This window comes from Aplysia californica, unplaced genomic scaffold (assembly GCF_000002075.1).
Source record: "Aplysia californica isolate F4 #8 unplaced genomic scaffold, AplCal3.0 scaffold01562, whole genome shotgun sequence".
Taxonomy (NCBI): domain Eukaryota; kingdom Metazoa; phylum Mollusca; class Gastropoda; order Aplysiida; family Aplysiidae; genus Aplysia; species Aplysia californica.
In genome coordinates this window covers 22,002-41,271 of record NW_004798832.1, presented here as the reverse complement: position 1 = coordinate 41,271, position 19,270 = coordinate 22,002, and the positions used below count along the sequence as shown (strand labels likewise).

At 39.4% G+C, this 19,270-nt stretch overlaps 1 protein-coding gene across 1 annotated transcript in view; it reads left to right on the top strand.

Moving 5' to 3' along the window:
* The window catches only part of LOC101852078 (alpha-mannosidase 2C1), a gene marked incomplete at both ends in the record, with an annotated part of 37,935 nt that overhangs the window by 6,966 nt on the left and 11,699 nt on the right, over positions 1-19,270 (top strand). Inside the window, 16 exon segments of the mRNA XM_005113029.2 lie at positions 102-212; positions 946-1,038; positions 1,737-1,853; positions 6,155-6,250; positions 6,632-6,723; positions 7,656-7,709; positions 8,195-8,321; positions 9,526-9,702; positions 10,443-10,473; positions 11,391-11,452; positions 13,911-14,067; positions 15,486-15,592; positions 16,800-16,912; positions 17,348-17,461; positions 17,807-17,870; positions 18,503-18,589. Of these exon segments, the coding sequence (XP_005113086.2) occupies positions 102-212; positions 946-1,038; positions 1,737-1,853; positions 6,155-6,250; positions 6,632-6,723; positions 7,656-7,709; positions 8,195-8,321; positions 9,526-9,702; positions 10,443-10,473; positions 11,391-11,452; positions 13,911-14,067; positions 15,486-15,592; positions 16,800-16,912; positions 17,348-17,461; positions 17,807-17,870; positions 18,503-18,589 (1,602 nt within the window).

Here is a 19,270-nt window from a genome sequence, read left to right as displayed (position 1 = left end):
TGTGTGTGTGTGTGTGTGTGCCTCTGATAAATTGTGTTAGAATACCTGAATGTACATATGAGTGTAAAAACACTAATACAATGTATACTACTTTTTGACAGGCGCAACAGCTCGATTGGGTAAAAGAGAAATATCCCAGCCTGTGGGAAGAAATCCTCAGTTTTGTGAAAACTGGACAGTTTGTTCCTGTCGGAGGTACATGGGTAGAAATGGTAATGAGAATTTCTTTATGATATTATAGTGTGTTTAACACCGCTTTCAATATTTAAACCTTCACTGCGAGAAAGAGATCCTCAGTGTGTTCGTCAAAATGATGAAGTCGAAGAAATCGACATTTTTTCATCTGATGGGCAATTGAAACACATTTCTCTGTGAATTTTACCGAAAAAGTGGATCGAAGGCACAAATATGAAAGTTTGCTATTTACAAGTATCTATATTTCTTTCATCTGAAGCAAAAAAAGTTCACAAGCATAGGAATATACCTATAATTTCACATGCCCTAAAAATTGACAAGCGCTCGATTCCACCGCGTCGTGACATATATATTAAAAGACCCCCAAAACACCCTAAAACCACGAGAACAGAAACCTATTAATGATGTGGACCCAAAGTGCATGATTCAATAAAATCAAGTCAGGTAGATTAATGGCGTTGACTGGTGCACACTTTATCAAATAGAACTCTCGGTTAATGAATTTTAATAGAAATACTACTTATAGATAATCACCAACGTGTTATTCGTCCAATCTGTTTAAAGCCTAGAGTAAAGAACAAGAATGTGCACCCGAACTGTATGATCCAATAAGATCAAATCGGGTAAATTAATGCAGACTTTATCAAATACATCTCTTCTTTAGTAAATAGAAATGCTACTTATAATCACTAACATTTTATTCTTCCAAATAGAGAACAAAACTACCAAGTGTTTGTGTTACTGTTACAGGACGGCAACATTCCGAGCGGCGAGGCGTGTGTGAGACAATTCTTGTACGGACAGAACTTCTTCATCAAAGAGTTCGGCATCCAGTGTAAAGAGGTGAGAAATCATCAGTAGTAAGCTTGGTTCTGTTTTGTTCTGTTGTTTTGTTTTGATTTGCTTTCTTGGTGGAAAAAAATGCACACATATATCATAATATACACACTTATTATAGGCGTAATTATTTTTAAAGATCGAGCAGGTTTATCAATGGAACATGAATTGTATAAAACAATATTTGGATACTCTAGAATGGTAATCAATGTATTATTTAATGTTCCCATTATTTGGAGATTGATTTGATTTTTTTTCTTCTGTTTATGTACACAGCCTATTTTTTAAAAGTTGTTTTGTTACACAGTGTCTAAGCACTGCCCAAGTTAGTAAGTTAGTTAGAGTCAAGTATTTTTTTTCAAACTCTGTATCCCCCCTCCCCTCCCCCCCCCCTTTAACGTACGCATAGCCAACGTGAGTTAATGATTGAAAGGACTTTTTTTTTGACAGAGATAATACAAGGAATATCCCATCGGTCGACATTCTAAATCAAGCTTACAGTCTACGAAAGTCTTTTTATTCTTTTTGTTTCAGGTTCAATTCACATAGATCTGAGTATTTAACATTTTAACTTTTGTTATTGTAATAGATTTTCCCACGATTTCCAAGTTTACATTTTGATTGGTATTTTAATAAAAATTTGCCGGCATATTTGTCATACTAATGTCTAACTTCTATTGAAAAACCTACAATTCTCATTTCAGTTTTGGTTACCGGATACCTTTGGCTACTCAGCCCAGTTCCCACAGATCCTGCGTCACTGCGACATAAACAGATTTGTCACACAGAAAATGAGTTGGAGTATCATCAATAAATTCCCTGTAAGCATTATAAATTCCCATTCGATGAAACTTCTTTTCTTTATATATCATTATGCCTCTAGATGTAAGAATCATCACATTTCAAAGATAATGAAAGGAAGTGTACACTATTGATATCGAACTCTACATAACCTTTCCATTGTTCAAATTGTTTCATGCCACAATTCATTAGCACATTGCTATATGTAATGTACAGAAAGGAAGTGATACACTGGCGTTTTCTGTAATCAAATTAATATTGTCCCTAGAGGCAAAATTACAGCAATACCTTACCCTCTTAGCAACAGTACCACCACCACCATCACCACAACAACAACAGCAACAGCAGCAGCAACAACAGCAGCAGCATCAACAACAACAAAAACAAACGGCAAATAACATCAAGAACATCAACAACAAAAAAAGCAACATTAGCAGCAACATTAAGCAATGGTGTCGTCAACCCGCAGCCACCTCCCGAATCGTCAGCCACCTCCCAACCTTTGACACGGGTCAAACTTCCATCTATTTATAGGTAGTTACCGGATCATGTATAGGTGAAGTGATGTGCGTGATAGTCGCGATATATTATTTATTGAGATTGTTTTGGTCTCCCTTTACTCATCACCACGAGAATTTCTTGAAGTTTTTCCCTGGACTCTGCCTTTACTAAAATCTCGAATCTAGATCTAGATCTAGAGTTGTAATCTAAGGGGCAGGTTGCAGATTTCTGTTATCTAGTACATTCAAGAGATTAAATAAATTGAACTAGACTCTAGACTCTAGTAGTAGACTCTTCTACTTCTACTTCTAAACCTTCGAGATTACAAAGGCCAAGCCTAGGCTTGTAAGGATTCGTTTTGTTAAAAGTGTTGTTTAACACAAAGTCTAAGAAGTTAGCAAACTTAACACATTTTTTTCTAACGAAATGAAGCTTAAATTGACTTTTATATTGTCAATAAGAGATCAAGTTTAATCACCTAATCCTTTAAGTAAGGAAGTGGCTATCCTCACCCGGGATGAGAATAAAAACCCTACGATTGACCTCTCACCCCGGGTGAGACTTGCCAGCGTTGGCTATTCTCACCCAGTGTGAAACAAGACCTGTTTTTCCTAACTTTGAAATTCTTTCTATCGGTGTGGATGATCAAATTGACAACAGCAAAGAAAAAATGACGTTATAGCACAAAAGTAAGCTAATTTGATCGTCTACAAAGATGCTATGGCTCTATCACTTTTCGAATCGAGCCGAACTACGCGGGTAGCCATTTTGTTTTGCCTGGAAGTTCTCGCAAGATCTACTCCTCCCCCTTCTCTCTCTCTCTCTCTGTCTCTCTCTCTCTCTCTCTCTCTCTCTCTCTCTCTCTCTCTCTCTCTCTCTGTCGGCAATTTATTAAATCTGCAACCTGCAACTAGATTGCAACTAGATTTAAATTCGAGACTTTAGTAAAGGCAGAGTCCAGGGGAAAACGTCAATTAAATTCGTGTGGTGCAGATGAGTAAAGAGAGACCAAAACAATCTCTCTATTGCGACTATCATTGCTCATCACTTTGCCTAATACATGTTCCGGTAGATTTAACTACCTATAAATAGATGGAAGTATGACCCATGTCAAAGGTTGGGAGGTGGCTGACGATTCGGGAGGTGGCTGCGGGTTGACGAAAGGGAAAAGCGCCGCGGCGGCTCGTCCATAGAGCACGGTCGTGCATTGCCGCCCAAAAATTTTAATGCGCACAACTTCCACAAAGAGACAATAAAAGAACCTTTACCTTGCACCATTCAATCAGTTTTCCGTACAGGTTCCTCGCCAGAGCTTATTCGTTCATTACAACATCTAAAACTCTACAACATCTACTATACCATATCAAATTCTTGTGCTTCACCCAAGTAAAAAAATGACATGTTCAGTGGTGTTATCTATCTCATAAAAATGCTCTATGGGCCCACCCAAACAACGATGACGTTTTTACCGAGTTTCTTAGTTCATAAATGTTAATAAGGCTGCACAATCTCAATGTGCACTAGCCGAACAAAGCCCATAGAGGCAGTCTCAAAATAACGCGATCTCTGACCAGTTCACGATAGCCTACACATTTCAATGCCCGTATTATGATAGCTTTGGAGCAATCCACCGAAGTGCTCCCAGTGATTTGCGATTGGTCCATTGTCTTGCCGTTTATATCTCTAGCCCCACCTCTGTAACCCTGAACTTGAGCGAGGTCAACGTGATGTAATTAGGTCACTGTGTTAGAAGTTGGAATGGTATAGCGGTGACAGTTTTATTACTGGAGTGGATCCTATGCATGATGAATGAAGTTGATTGCAAATAAAATCAGTTTATCAAACAAAGTAACAAGAAGAGAGTGAAAGAATTAAGTCCTCAAATTAAGTACCCAAATATATCAAAATAATACAACCAACAAAAAGTGGAGTGGCTTACAGTCAGCGTTTGCAAATACTCATTGTAGGCCTGTTGTTTCTCCTGTCTGCTTTTTGGAACTGAGGACCCCAAGCAATAGTCTAAGACAGGTTTTACTGATCTTGTCTATGTGAAACAACGCATTAAAATAACGAGTCATCAAGAGCGCAGGTAAGTATCATACTTTCGGACAAGTAGACATAGCAGCGCAGCTAGTCGTTGGTCATCGCATTGCAACGTCTAACAATAGCGAACAGGTGACAAAGAACAGGCACGTATTGTGTAAGGTTATCGAGTGTATTTTGTTCTGTGAAACTCACGAACTCGCCCTTCGCGGTGATTTGTCGGGGAACAGAGGTATTAATTTTCGCTAACGCTATGCTGGCTCTTCAACATGTTTTGCCCACTCTCAAAATGCATCGGTATTCTTAGACGCGTTTGTCATCGGAATATTCCATGGCCGTCTGAAACGAAGTGGAATTTACAGTCTCGACTAATGAGCACAGTCTTCATTTGGAAAGGAGAGATCCAGCTTTGTCTTGCAGAAATTCAGTATGAGCAGTGGGACGATAATTCCACCCACGATGGTATCCTGAATGTATTAAAGAGCGAAACATTTCTCTTCTTTTTGCTCTTTTTTAACAAAGTATTCTCGCACGTTGAATCTGTTTATGGGATCCTCTAACACAGAAGTACAACGCCCATAGCAACCTAACAAGCGCTAGACACTTTTAAAGTAGCCGTCGATGAAATTAGAAACAGTATACGTATTCCATCAACAAAATAGACCACAGAAAACACGCTTCCAAGAGACGCAGACATTACAACACCAACGAAATTTAAGCAAATTAAGCCTGTGACATAATAGTTTCTCAAATTTTTGACAGTTTCTTGAAGCAAAATAAATTCAACGCACTATCAATCTTCGACTCCTCCAAATTTCAGGACTAACAAAAGTCGTTTCCTACAGTTCTTTTTGGGTCGTTTACTGAAATATAACGGTTTTGCATAAAATCAAGTTACAAACAGAATTATAAGTATTACCCAAGACTCACTGAGTCTTGGGTATTACATTGCAATGAAATATTTAAGTCTGATCAAGGTCGTACAATCCAGGGCCTTTATTCAACTCTGAAGGACTACAAACTCGACACAACATTTAGAGAAGTAAGCAAAATCCTAGAAATCGCACTGACGTTTATGTCAATCCACAAGGGCATCATTGACAGCATGCCCAACTTCAACAGAATAATGGACACTTTTGCTGTAGCAAAAGAACGAAAGGAAGACTTCTTCTTCAAATAGATTTTCTCAAAACAGGTAGGATGAAGAAAGCATCTCATTTACCACGCCATGCCCTTGACTATCTTCAACCTGCTTTGACCTAATTGTGCATGCCTACTTTTAAGACCTACGAGCCGCCCCTGGTAACAACGCCATAAACACCAGCGACATCAAACAGTGGAGAAAATAAAATTCAGTGTAAAACGGAGCAACTTTTTTTCTTTTTGTTTTTGTTTTTGTTTTTCATTCTTTTTAAAGAAAAATAAATGAGGAAGCACCGGCACATGTGCTGTTGCGGTTATAGGGCTTTGCCGAAGCATGCAGAACGCGCGATTTGGATTCACGTGTTGGGAGAATTTTAATCGACTATCTAGATCTTTCGACTGGGACGTTATATCCCTCTCAACCCGGGCGGCCAAACAGACAGGGTCGTAGCTCAGTTTATTAATGTCCTGTTCTGTTGCGTGTATGTGTGAGTGCACCTAACCTTTGTCACATCCACCGCTATTGTAAACAATCATGACAAATGTTCACATGTGAGATGAATAAAGACTGCCAGTGTCACTGTAATTGTTATAATTGTCTTGTCTAATTTCCGCTGACTTCTTATGTTTTCAGCATCACACATTTCACTGGGAGGGCATCGACGGCTCCAGTGTACTGGCACATTTCCCTCCCGGGGACAGTTACAAGATGACCGGGACTGTGAACCAGGTACTTGCAGTTTTTGTTCACTGACTGTAGTTCTATGTACAAAAAAGTAGATTAAGGAGATCGTGGGGGAAACGTTAATTATTTTAAAATTCACATGCAAGTCGCCTTTCAGTTGTTTCCCTTTATCTCAACTCAATATTTCTCACACAAAAATTATATCGTTTATTTATTTTAAAATTCTAGTTTTAACCGCATTTATTTGTGGACATTCATAAAACAGATTTGTTGGTCTTCTTATTCTGTGGGCCCTAATGAGCATAATGTTTGCGCAGGCATAATATGACCTAATGCTGTAACTGTGGTGAGCACAGTAAAAAGTTTACAAAACTGAAAACTGAACATTATTATCATACATTATTGAATACTATTGTCATTTTTCAGGTTCGGCGGTCATCCACGAATTTCCAGGATAAAGGCCGCTCAAACCGCAGCTTGTTTTTGTTTGGCTATGGAGATGGCGGGAATGGACCCAGGTATGGAGGATTTTTGAAAAATATTTCAGGGAGATATATATATATATATATATATATATATATATATATATATATATATATATATATATATATATATATTAATATATATATATCGAGAGAGAGAGAGAGAGAGAGAGAGAGAGAGAGAGAGAGAGAGAGAGAGAGCGCTTTTAAAAACATTCTAAAGACACGTTTGTTTCTTTGTTTATTTTAATGTAGATGTCTTTCACGTCTCATCGACACAGTTTAGATCATTTAGGAGGTTTGCTTCGCCCCCCCCCCTTCCTTTCTGGGTCAACCCTGGTTGAGAAGGATGCAAAGTCCCACATGCACAGAAAGACACTCAATCAAATTCTTCGTTCATGGGAATGGAATTCAGGTTTATTTTACGTGTGATCACAAAACACCTAACCACTACACCATAGACGCCAATTATATAAGAAGAAGGGAAAACATTCAAAACCTGGCAGGAGTTAATTTTACTTGCTTTTCTCGGTATGGTAATTTTAATCTTTTACCTGATTAAGAGTTGCCACATCTGAAAGTAAACCACATATTATGGCTGAACAGAACAAGTTTGAGTACTTTGGTCAGAAGAAGCCCAGCAACACCATTACGCCCATTTGGTACAGAGAAAACGTAAGATAGACAAAGGGGGAAAAATAAGTAAGACTTAACAGGGATGCCCCCGAAACACCCGCAAACGGAAAGTAGAGGAACTAGGAATTATGTACCCATAGATATGATTATCATGGTTCCTGAAATTATCGTTTTTCTCGACCAAATAATGTTTCTCAAGCTATGAAAGAGAGAATCGTATTGATGAAAAGGAAATCGTGCCCATTGTATATATTATGTTTGCTTTTTGCTTTCATTGCAAAGCGTTTCAGGATAAATTCACATCTCTGTGTTTTTCTTTCTTCCACTCTCAGTGAGGAGATGATGGAACGCCTTCTGAGAATGAAAGACTGTGACGGTTTGCCCAAGTGAGTACAGAGTCTAAAAAATTATAAATATTACCAGGTTAAAAAGAAACCACCGAGAGATGGATTAAAGACCTTTTGTCTCAATAACTACATGACCATTAATACACAAATCTAGTAAAGATCAATACCCATAACGTCATCTTTACAACAACAACAAAAACCGTGCCTAAACAAACACCGTAGTTTTTCCCCACACGTTAAACTAATCTAATTGAGAACGTATATTTTGCTCACTTGAAACACGCTCTGTTTTGGGTTCCTAAAAAAGAAGCATAATACTTTCGTTAGTCATACAGAAGTTTAAATTTCCATTTTCTTTACCTCAAAGTTTAAACGTTTTATGTAAATTTGTGATGGTGCTGATTTGCGTAAGGCGGTTCGAAATGTGCCGCGACTTTGCCTTTGGAATACGTCTGGTCGGACTTGTGAGTACGCTACATGCTTAAAGAGCGAAAGTTTTGACAAGGCTTCTATTCTAATCACAGGGTGCATATGAGCAACTCGGACGAGTTCTTCGATGCCGTGGAGAAGGAGAAGCCTGATATGCTGTGTCGCTGGAGGGGAGAGCTCTATCTGGAGTTGCACAACGGAACCTACACCACGTGGGCTCAGGTAACACTGGCTAGAAAAAAAAGGTTGGGAGGGGGGAGGGGTGGGAGTCGCTTTGTATGGTTATAGAGTGGGTATACAGCTCTGTTTTTACGACATCGATTGTTGAGGCTAAAATCATGCCAAAAAGGTAGGGATCAGTACAGTCACAAATGCCAATGTGGAGAGGCGGACCAACCTGTGGAATACATCCTTCAGCACAGCAAGACACACTGGGCCCTGAGACAGGAAACGTGGCCAAACCCATTGACACACAAGAGAAGCTGTACGGGCCGACAGATGAACTGAACAGGACAGCCCAGTAATATGATAGATACCGGACTTCAAGTGTGATGCGATGGAGGAGAAGAAGAAGAAGAAGAAGAAGAAGAAGAAGAAGAAGAAGAAGAAGAAGAAGAAAAGGTGTGTGTGGGGGAAGGGTCGTTTTGTTATGATTGCGGAGCAGGCATACAACTCTGTTTTAGCGACATTGATTGTTACGTGTCTCTATGGTTCATAGTTTGAAGAGAGAAATTGTTTTCAGCATGCTGGTAAGGTGATAATTTAACCTACAATAACACCTTTGGAAATAAGGAAAACGTCTAAAGCTGACTTAAGTAGACCGTGTGGTTAGTTCACCTCAAGACTTTATGTAAGTTTATGTCAGTCATCAATTACTGTGTACAATATCCCAACGGACGTGGGCTCACCGTCCTTCTGTCTGTCTGTCTGTCTATCTTCTGTCTGTCTGTTTGTGTCCCCTACCACCTCTTCCCTCTCTCTCTCTCTCTCTCTCTCTCTCTCTCTCTCTCTCTCTCTCTCTCTCTCTCTTTCTCTCTCTCTCACCCCCCCTCCCCCACACATACACTTTCTGTCTGTCTGTCTGTCTGTCTGTCTGTCTGTCTGTCTGTCTGTCTGTCTGTCTGTCTGTCTGTCTGTCTGTCTGTCTCTCTCTCTCTCTCTCTCTCTCTCTCTCTCTCTCTCTCTCTCTCTCTCTCTTCCCTCTCATTCTCTCTCTCACTCTCTATCTATCTATAATTGGCACAGACACACACACACACACACACATACACACACACACACACACACACACACACACACACACACACACACACACGCTCCCCCCTCCCCCCTCTCTCTCTCTCTCTCTCTCTCTCTCTCTCTCCCTCTCCCTGACTCTCTCTCTCTCACACTCACACACACACACACACACTCTCTCCCTCTAAAGGTGAAAAAGTACAACAGACGTTGCGAGGTGTGGCTGAAGGACCTGGAGATCGTGGCCACTCTAGCCCGTCAGAGGAACCCCAGCTACCAGTACCCCAAGGCGGAGCTGGACCGAATGTGGAAGCTACTGCTGCTCAACCAGTTTCATGACGTCCTACCCGGAACATCTATTACAATGGTGCGTGAACGGGCAAACATGTAATGAGACTTACAGGCTTATAGAGTCACAGACGGGCAGATAAGTAATTTGACTGACGGACAGACAGACAGAAGGTCAGAAAGGGCATCGGTTCGTTGATAGCCTAGTTGGGATCTATTAACGATATTACTATTATGGCGGGTATTTAACTTGCAAGACCAAACAAACAAACAAAAACCAAAAAAAATGAAATTGAAAAATAAAATAGCCGCCATTTAGGTAGGAGGAAAAGAAAAGTAGAAAGAAAGAACGGGTAAGCGAGTAAGGATGACGTCACATAATCAGTAGAAATAGTCAGAGAAATGACATACAGATAAGGAAAGCATAATATTATAAGGACTTGCTGATGGGATAAGAGTGAAAAGCTTTAGGGAGAGAGAGAGAGAGAGAGAGAGAGAGAGAGAGAGAGAGAGAGAGAGAGAGAGAGAGAGAGAGAGAGAGAGAGAGACAGACAGACAGACAGACAGACAGACAGACAGACAGACAGACAGACAGACAGACAGACAGACAGACAGACAGACAGACAGACAGACAGACAGACAGATAGAGGAAGAGACAAGAGACTGAGAGAAAGATAGAGACAGAGAAAGAGGGAGGATATTCTTTGTTTTAATTAAGAGAATCGCGTTTTGGGGGCAATTTGCATTTCGTTTAAAACAAAAACGTCTTGTCCTGATCAGGGTGATTATTTTTTAGACAGTGTGTTTTTCTTTTTTCAGGTTTTTGAGGAAACAATGTCACACTATCGAGGTAGGTTTACTGAAAATGATAATAATGATGATGATAATTATAATAATAATAATAATAATAATAATAATAATAATAATAATAATAATAATAATAATACAATAAACAGATAAATAGATATATAGATAGTTAGAAAGATAAATAGATAGATAGATAGATATGTATATAGATAGATAGATAGATAGACAGACAGACAGATAGATAGATAGATAGATAGACAGACAGACAGATAGATAGATAGATAGATAGATAGATAGATAGATAGATAGATAGATAGATAGATAGATAGATAAATAGATAGATGGATAGGTGGCATAATTTGTATAGCGCAAATTCTGTTCAACAGTAATTTCTGTGTGCTTTACAATCTATATACATGTATATATATTAAGTCTTATACGGGGTATCGACAGTATTAAGGGGTACGCTATTTTAGGGACGTTCCTCCACCTTAATACCCTTGCAAAATTAAAAGAAAAAGCCTCTGCTTCATATAGCGCCTGTCTATTCCTTTTCCACTACGATTAAAGCCTGGGTTGTTCTGTTCTGTAAATTAAACATCGAACAAAAATGCATTTAATTTGCATTCCATGGCTTTCATTGTCATTTAATTAGAACACGAATATCGAATACATCCATGCTTGCTTCTGTGTAGAATTGTATTTGGCGCCTTGCTTACTTTTAAAACGGATTTTAACAGTCGTTACAAATTTAAGGCTGGTGTTTCTGTAGTTTAAACTTTTATTTATTTGCTTTACTCGAATTAATCTGCGTTTGAACAAATGTATTGGTCAACGGTTTTTGTGTGTGTGTGGATTTATTTCCCTTATCTCTCAATGTAAACTGCAATAAAGCTTATACTCAGTGACATACTTACTTGTTTCATTGTGATTCTCTTTATAATGTCTTCTCCATTGCAGACATTGAAAAAACTACAAGTGCTCTGATCAATGAGGCGGCAAGAGCTGGCGTTCAGAAACAGGTGAACATTCCCTCCCTTCTGTGGTGTCTCCTTTTCAGAATACTCACCACCAGCCCCCCCCCCCCTCCACACACACACACACTCTCTCTCTCTCTCTCTCTCTTTCTCTCTCTTCTCTCTCTTTCTCTCTCTCTCTCTCTCTCTCTCTCTCTCTCCCTCTCTCTCTCTTTCTCTCTTTCTCTTTCTCTGTCTGTCTGTCTGTCTGTCTGTCTGTCTGTCTGTCTGTCTGTCTGTCTGTCTGTCTGTCTGTCTTCTCTCTCTCTCTTTCTCTCTCTCTCTCTCTCTCTCTCTCTTTCTCTCTCTCTCCGTCCCTCTCTCCTCCCCCCTCTCTCTCTCCCTCCCACCCCCTCCCTCTCTCTCTCCCTCTCTGTGTGTGTGGGTGTGTTCCCCCCTCTCTCTGTTTCTCTCTATTTACCGTTATCCGCATATCACCTTCATTTGTATGTGCATATAATCTCTTCATCAGCTTTTTTCATCCCTCATAACTGAATTAACTTCAAAGTAATCCTAACATTACTTGTTTCTTTTTCTGAAGGTTTCTTCAGTCCAAGTTAAAATAAAAGTTTCACTTAGCGTCGTCAAGCTGTTAGAATGTATTTAACTCGGAATGAAAAATTTCTCAGCAGAGAGGAAAAGCTGTTTTATTCTTTTAACTATTGTTCTTGATTACGTACTTTTTTCTTTCTTTTTTCTTTCAACATTTAGAATTTGAATTTCTTCAAAATATTTCTAGAGCACATCCAAAGAGACTATAAATTGCGCTACAAATATATATATTTATAACATTTTTAATTGCACCCCAAAAAAAATGATGAAAATTTTAGTCTTAGTACGTATTAACATCTGGGAGACGATAAGTAGGGTTTTTTCTTTTGGCTTTGAATTCTGAAAGAGACATAATAAATGATAATTCTAAATCTTTTCTTTACTTTTATCCGCCGCTTATACCCTTTTGGGTGTGGCGAGAAGAAAGAGACGTCTCTGTCGCCAGCCGGAGAGCTTGGGTCAGGGGGATGCCGTGAGTGGTTAATGTTTCCTTGACTCCATCTAGATCTATCCAGGTTTTTCTCGGTCGCCCCCTGGCCTTGTTGCGATCGAATTTTTTTTATTTAGGCACGTTGTGCTGGATGGTGTGTTGGTAATCGTAGGAGATGTCCGAACCACCTGATTAATGGTGTTGGATGTGATGCATAACATCATTTGTGCCCACCATTTCTCGGATTATTGAGTTTCTAATTTTGTCTCGCCTGGTGTTGCTTACTGCTTTTCTAAGGCATCGCATTTCACATGTTGTAATTCTTTGCTCTAATGTCTTGTTCGTGGTCCATGTTTGGCATTGATAGGTGAGTGTTGGGATGAATATGGTGTTGATCATTTTGAGTTTTGCTGTCATGGGAGTGTTAGGATGTTTCAGTAGTGGAGAAAGCTGGTAACTAACATTATTGGCCTTTTGTACTCGTGTTTCAATTTCTCTTTTCAGTCGCACATCCTCTGTGAATTTACTTCCCAGGTACTTAAATTCTTTGACCTGTCTGACACTGTTGCTGTTGATGTGTATCCTGAGTGGTTCTGGCTTTCTGTTTACTTTCATTGTCTATATTTTGTTGATTTTGATCTTCATGTCGTAGTTGTTACATTCTTCGTTTATTCTAGTGGTATGGTGTTGGAGACTTCGTTCATTTTTGTGTGCCAGGCTTTAGTCATCAGCGAAGAGTAATTCATTTAGGGCCTGTGTTGGCCTGTTTTGTAATTCTATCCATATATATGATAAATAGTAGTGGTGATAGGACACAACCTTATCTTATTCCGGATGTTATCTCGAACCATTCTGTGAGTCCTTCTGACGTTCTTACTGTACTTATGCTGTTCTCGTAAATGGCACGGATGTTATCTAGAAGTCGGCCTCTTACAGTGTAGTTTTCGAGTTCTTTCCACAGCTTGTTTCTGTTCACTCTGTCGAAGGCTTTCTCCTGGCTGATAAATACTATATTTAGTTCCATGTTGTGTTTTATTACTCTTTCGCACATTTGTCGTAGGGCAAATATTGCGTCAGGGCATCCTCTTCCCTTTCTAAATCCCATTTGGCCCTCACTCAGAAATGGTTCAACTTTGTGTCTTGTTCGCCATTCCAATATCTTGGCCAACATCTTGCCCACATGGCTTAGCAGTGAAATGCCTCTATACATTCTACAGTCTCTCTTACTGCCTTTCTTCTTTCAGATTGGTACTGCGACCGCTTATTGCCAGTCGCCGGGAACTTTTCTTTCTGTCCATACTTAATTCTAAACCAACCTGTTGTAATTCGCCTATAGTTATGATATGGAACTATTCAATCTACCTCTATTTAACGTTATATCGTAATTTAGGAACAGTAGAGGTCTGCATGAAATTCTATCGTTATAAGTATAAATGATGCATAGCTGTAGTATCATAAAATTGATTTTTTTTTGTTATTCAGACTACGCCAGCAGAAGGCACACCCAAGGAGACATTCTTGATTAACACCCAACCGTTTCCCCGTCGTGAGGTCATTGAGTTTTGGCACCAGGCCAACAATAATGATGAGATACTCCCGGAAGTCCGTGAACACAATGTTTCTGCCGACATTGCATGTGGTAGGTATATTTATTTAGTGTACTGTGAACGTTCAAAATCTCTCTTGTCGTTGTAAAGGGCAAGAACGATTATTATGAAGATGAATGAGAAGAGAATGATGGCTGATTTAGGACAAAAGGTAACTGCAGAGAAGGGTGAATAAGACATTGACGTACAAAGATTCGAATGAGTTCAAATAAAGAGTAAGGAGGGAATGATATAATTAAGACATATACTTCATTTCTTTGTTTAGTTATATATTTTATACATGAACAAAATCTTAAGAGAATTAAGGGAAAACAGATGGCATCATTATTGGAATTGTTTTATTTTGTTGTTATTCATATTGGGGATTTTTTTCTTGCGGGGAGGGGGGAGGGGGGGTATCTACAGTGGAAACCTGATATGACAGGGATGGTGGGAGTAGAGAAAAAGTCCTGTTATATCCGATCCCTGTTAAATCAGAAATGCAAGGAAAGCAAGCATTTGTGGACTAATCCAGCTGTACTTATTCATGGGTAGTTTCCCTTGCCACAAGTACCCACGAACAGGGGTATTGGCACCAACTTTCTCCTTGCCTTCTTAAACCATATCAGAAGAGCTTGGTCCACAGCATCTGCATCGGGTAGTCTCATCTCTCATCTTCTTTCGATCCGGAGCAAACTTTCCTTTGGAGTATGCTGCCACTATCTTCTCTCTATCCTTGATAATGGTGTGAATCGACCCTTGTGGAATGTCGAACTGACGACAAATCTCTGCCAGTGGAGCTTGCTTTTTGTCAACAGTCTGGATTATTACGTATTTTTTGTCACTTGGAAGGCATTTTTTCTTGCGCGTGACATCGTTGGTGACACATTACGCGTGCGTGTTGCTAGGTTTCGGGCTAGATCGAGGTCTGCAGCACACGGCAGCCCTCTCTCGCTTCATACGCGGTGTGTGCTTGCAGTGGCATGGCTTGCGTGGGCTTGCTCCAACACTGCGTTACTCTCTCTCTCTCTCTCTCTCTCTCTCTCTCTCTCTCTCTCTCTCTCTCTCCTTCTCTCTCTCTCTCTCTCTCTCTCTCTCTCTCTCTCTCTCTCTTACTTTTTACACATTGTTAACGAGCCTTTGTTCCTGCTATAACCGGTTGGGCTCCGATGAGGCCCTGTAATTGCCGATAACTTTTAATAGAGACAAAGAGTAGGAAGAAACGGGGATTTAAAAAATCCCTGTTATTACCGGGTCCCTGTTATTACCGGGCCTGTTATGTATGGTTTCCACAGTATATGGCTTAGTTCGGAAGAGGAGGTTCCCATCATTAGATGAATGGCAAATAATAATAAAAGTGGGCCTTGGAAAACAGCTTTTCATTTACTCCTCTTGCCCCAAAATGTTTTTGTGTTGACTATGGTTTCATATCCAGGGAATTGTTATTGTAACTTGTTCTCTTCCTTCCAAGTTGAGGTGGAGGTACCCCCTCTGTCCATCAGATCCCTCAGTGCTTGTGAGATTACTAGAGCTCAGAATGGGCAAGCTGGGACTGACAATGTGTCTGTGAAAAGACAGGTGAGTGGGACATTTTACACCGGACTATTAATCCTATAAGGCGTGGCATCATGGTGAAGTCAGGCGCCCAATAAAAAAAAATCAGCATTGAAAAAAAAAATTCCTTCCACTGGGCTCAACACCTTTTATGGTCATTTGAAAACATACTTCTGCGTGAATTTAACTGAAAAACGCTGATCAAAGGCGAAAAAAAAAGTAACATTATGATGTTTCCAAAGACACGCAAACTTTGGAAGTCAAAAATCTTTTGAAGTCACCAAACTTTGTGGCCATTTTCTCGCAAATTGTACCACTGACACCAGTCGACCCCTCCCTCATTCAAATGCAAATATGTCGATGTCTATAACAGCCAGGTATGTATTTTTAAAATCCAAAGCAATATAATGAACGAGCTTTAATATGATATCAATAACTCTATATGCCCAAAATATGACAAGCGCCTGATTCCTTTATGTCGTGACACATATTTTCCTGTACACTGTGTCTTCGGTTTCATCCTCTCCGCTTTGGATGGACAACATAGTGTTGATAATATGTTTGTTGTTTTTTAAAACTAAGACAAATGATGCAAACAATCCAAAGATAGTTACAGATTACGAGGTGCTTGTTACTTTTATAAGACTGTTTAGGTATCGTAATTGTGTAATTGTGTACACGGTGGGGGGAGGGTGTCTTTCTAGCAACGTTGAATTAAATCATTCCTATTTGATTAAAATGTCGTCAAAGAACTTTTAAAAAAACTATTGAAATCTCATTAAATGAGTAAGCAGTGTAAACTACATAAATCCGATCCCTTATGATAATTCCAATTAATCATAGCATAGCACGATTATTGTTATACTGTTGTTACTGTTATTATTATAATTATAATCGTTAGAATCAGTATTATCATTCTTATTGCTTTAATAATCATTATCACTTCTCATCTTCTTCTACTTCTTCTTCTTCTTCTTCTTCTTCTTTTTCTTCTTCTTCTTCTTCTTCTTCTTCTTCTTCTTCTTCGTCCTCTTCTTCTTCTTTTTCGTCCTCTTCCTCTTCCTCCTCCTCCTCCTCCTCCTCCTCCTCCTCCTTCTCCTCCTCCTCCTCCTCCCCCTCTTCCTCCTCTTCTTCTTCTTCTTCTTCTTCTTCTTCTTCTTCTTCTTCTTCTTCTTTCCGTCATTATAGTTACTACTTTTATAATCATAGTTATTTTCTCTACTCACCTCAGGAGGTTCAACCATTTGGCGAAGTATTTGTCTTAGATAACGGGATCATCAGAGCATGTGTTGATCGCAGCGGGAGGATCGTGTCGTTAAAGAGATTCGACAAAGCCGCCAATAGGTCTGTTCTGGGTGTTGTTTTTTCTAGACAAGAGATACGCTTGGTAGATTACAAAACGCGTCGTTCCCCGAAGAGGCAGACGGACAGGACATTTTCCTTTAAATTTTAAAGAATGAACCCTATAAATGGATTGGGGGAATTTTTTAACCTCTTTCGGATTGCGGATTTCCATGTCGCACTTGACCAGATTGGTTTTTAAAAAATGGTGTTATTTTAAACAAACTTATTTGAGAAAAACTAAGCTGCAAGTTCCCAGTTGCTCTTCTATCGTGTGACGTTGTCTTTGGTACCTTCAGGTCCATGCCTGGCTCTGTCTTGAGCGGTTTGGTTGTATCATTAAGTGGGTCTGGCAGTGAAAGGATTAAAAATAAATGAAAGTCTACTGATCAAACTGTTGGCATGAGCCTATATGTTCACTGGTTTTTCACTGTGCAGGTGGACCAAAGAAGCTGTAGATCCCCAACAGCCCATGAACCAGTTTGTGATCTACGATGACGTTCCCCTTTACTGGGATGCCTGGGACATCATGGACTATCATCTGGAGACCAGGTACATTCTTGACTATTGTAATGGTAAACAGTTTCTATTTTGTTTACCAAGGATAGTTTGTTCCAGACTTTTCACTTCTATATCTTAGATGGTTATAAATTAATATTATACGTCCCCAAAATCGCGTTGATGGCATTGATATTATTGAGTTTTAGCAAAATTCTTTTTAAAGAGTAACGTACCTAGAATACAAAGAGCAGAAGTAGCAATAATTGCGAAAAAAACCTAATTTCTCACAAAAACGTAGCAAAAAAGTTTTGATAAACTCTTGTTACAACACTTAAAAATTGGGAGCTTTCCATCTCTAATTAGTGGACACTGCTTTTTTAAAAATCATTCATACAGGAAAACCATCTCACAGACGACATCAGCAGACAGCTACAGTAACAAACTGAAGGCTGTTGTTAAGGTGAGAAATTAAATTTCTGGGTTCTTCTTGTGTCTTAGTTCAAGAAGCAGGGCGTGCCTAGATAAATCGCAAGCCAAAATGATTTGTTTGTTATATTGACTAATAGTTCTGCACAATTGTCTGTCATAATAATTACCCTGTAGGATCATTATTGTTTTCTTCATTATGCTGTTTTGTTAGATAATTCATTTGATTTCCGCAAAATAAGCAGAAGATACAACTGACTGAAAGAAAAACAATTAAGGAGTATATTGAGTTGCATTGATGATAAGGAAATTGCTGTGCCGTCAGGCAAAAGAAAACAGTACAAGAGAGCACCTCAGAGTCATGACTTGGGATTGCCGTTTCCTTCCCCCACCCCAACCATGTTGATACTTGTCAGAATTCTTGCTCACCGCAGTCTCTTTCTCTGATCACCATCTGGTGAAAGCGGACACATAAGATTGAAGCGATTTAAACCAAGATTGTTTGACTGTTTTAAGGCTCTTCCTCTTCTCTGTACACGTCTAATGGAGATAATTATTTAAAAATCATAAATCTGACCTCTTTGATAATATTTCAGTGTTGAAAGGAGCAAGTGCACTGACTGTTCAATTCCCATGAATGTGTCTTACTCAGAAGTTTCTCCCCAGGTCGGGCTGAAGATCAGTGACAACAGTTCCATAGAGCAGGAGATCGTGTTGGACGCAGACAGCCCTTACCTCAGGGTCAATTTGAAGGTGAGGTGTAAATTCTGTCTTAGGGTATTCTCACTCTATTCAGCACTATTTTATTTGATCTTCTCTCGTTTCGTTGGTGGCTCATCTGTCATCATTATTCATGTATTTTCTTGTTTCAACTCCTAAACCAAAACTTAACTCTCCACACTTTCTAAAGATGTTAAGAACTGAACTTGCTTCCAATGGAAAAAGAAATTGTAAATAACAACGGCACCATCAACAGGACGAAAACTAGCGAGATTTTGAGATGTTACGGTGCTCTTTTCACATGCATAGCACCACAGCAACTGTGCTGTTGGCGATTCTGGATCAAAATTCTAACGAGGCATAAACCCCTTTACTGATTCAGCCAGGACTTTCTCAACTCTTAAGCATGATGGTAAAGCAATTCTGGCAGTGATGAGGTTTTATGAAAATTGGAACGCCCTGTAGATTTCACAGAGAAGTTGTTGCATGTTGAAGATCCATTGGTAGTCCAAAATCGATAAGAGTAGGCTTCGGCCGCCACCCGAGCAAAAATCAAAATTTCTTACCAACTGAAAATGTTAGGTGTGTCCGCGCGCTCATATGACCTTATGCAGTTGCGCGCGCTGTAAAAAAAACTTACAAAAAAACAAACAAACAAACAACAACAACAACAACAACAATAACAACAACAACAACAACAACAACAACAAAGAA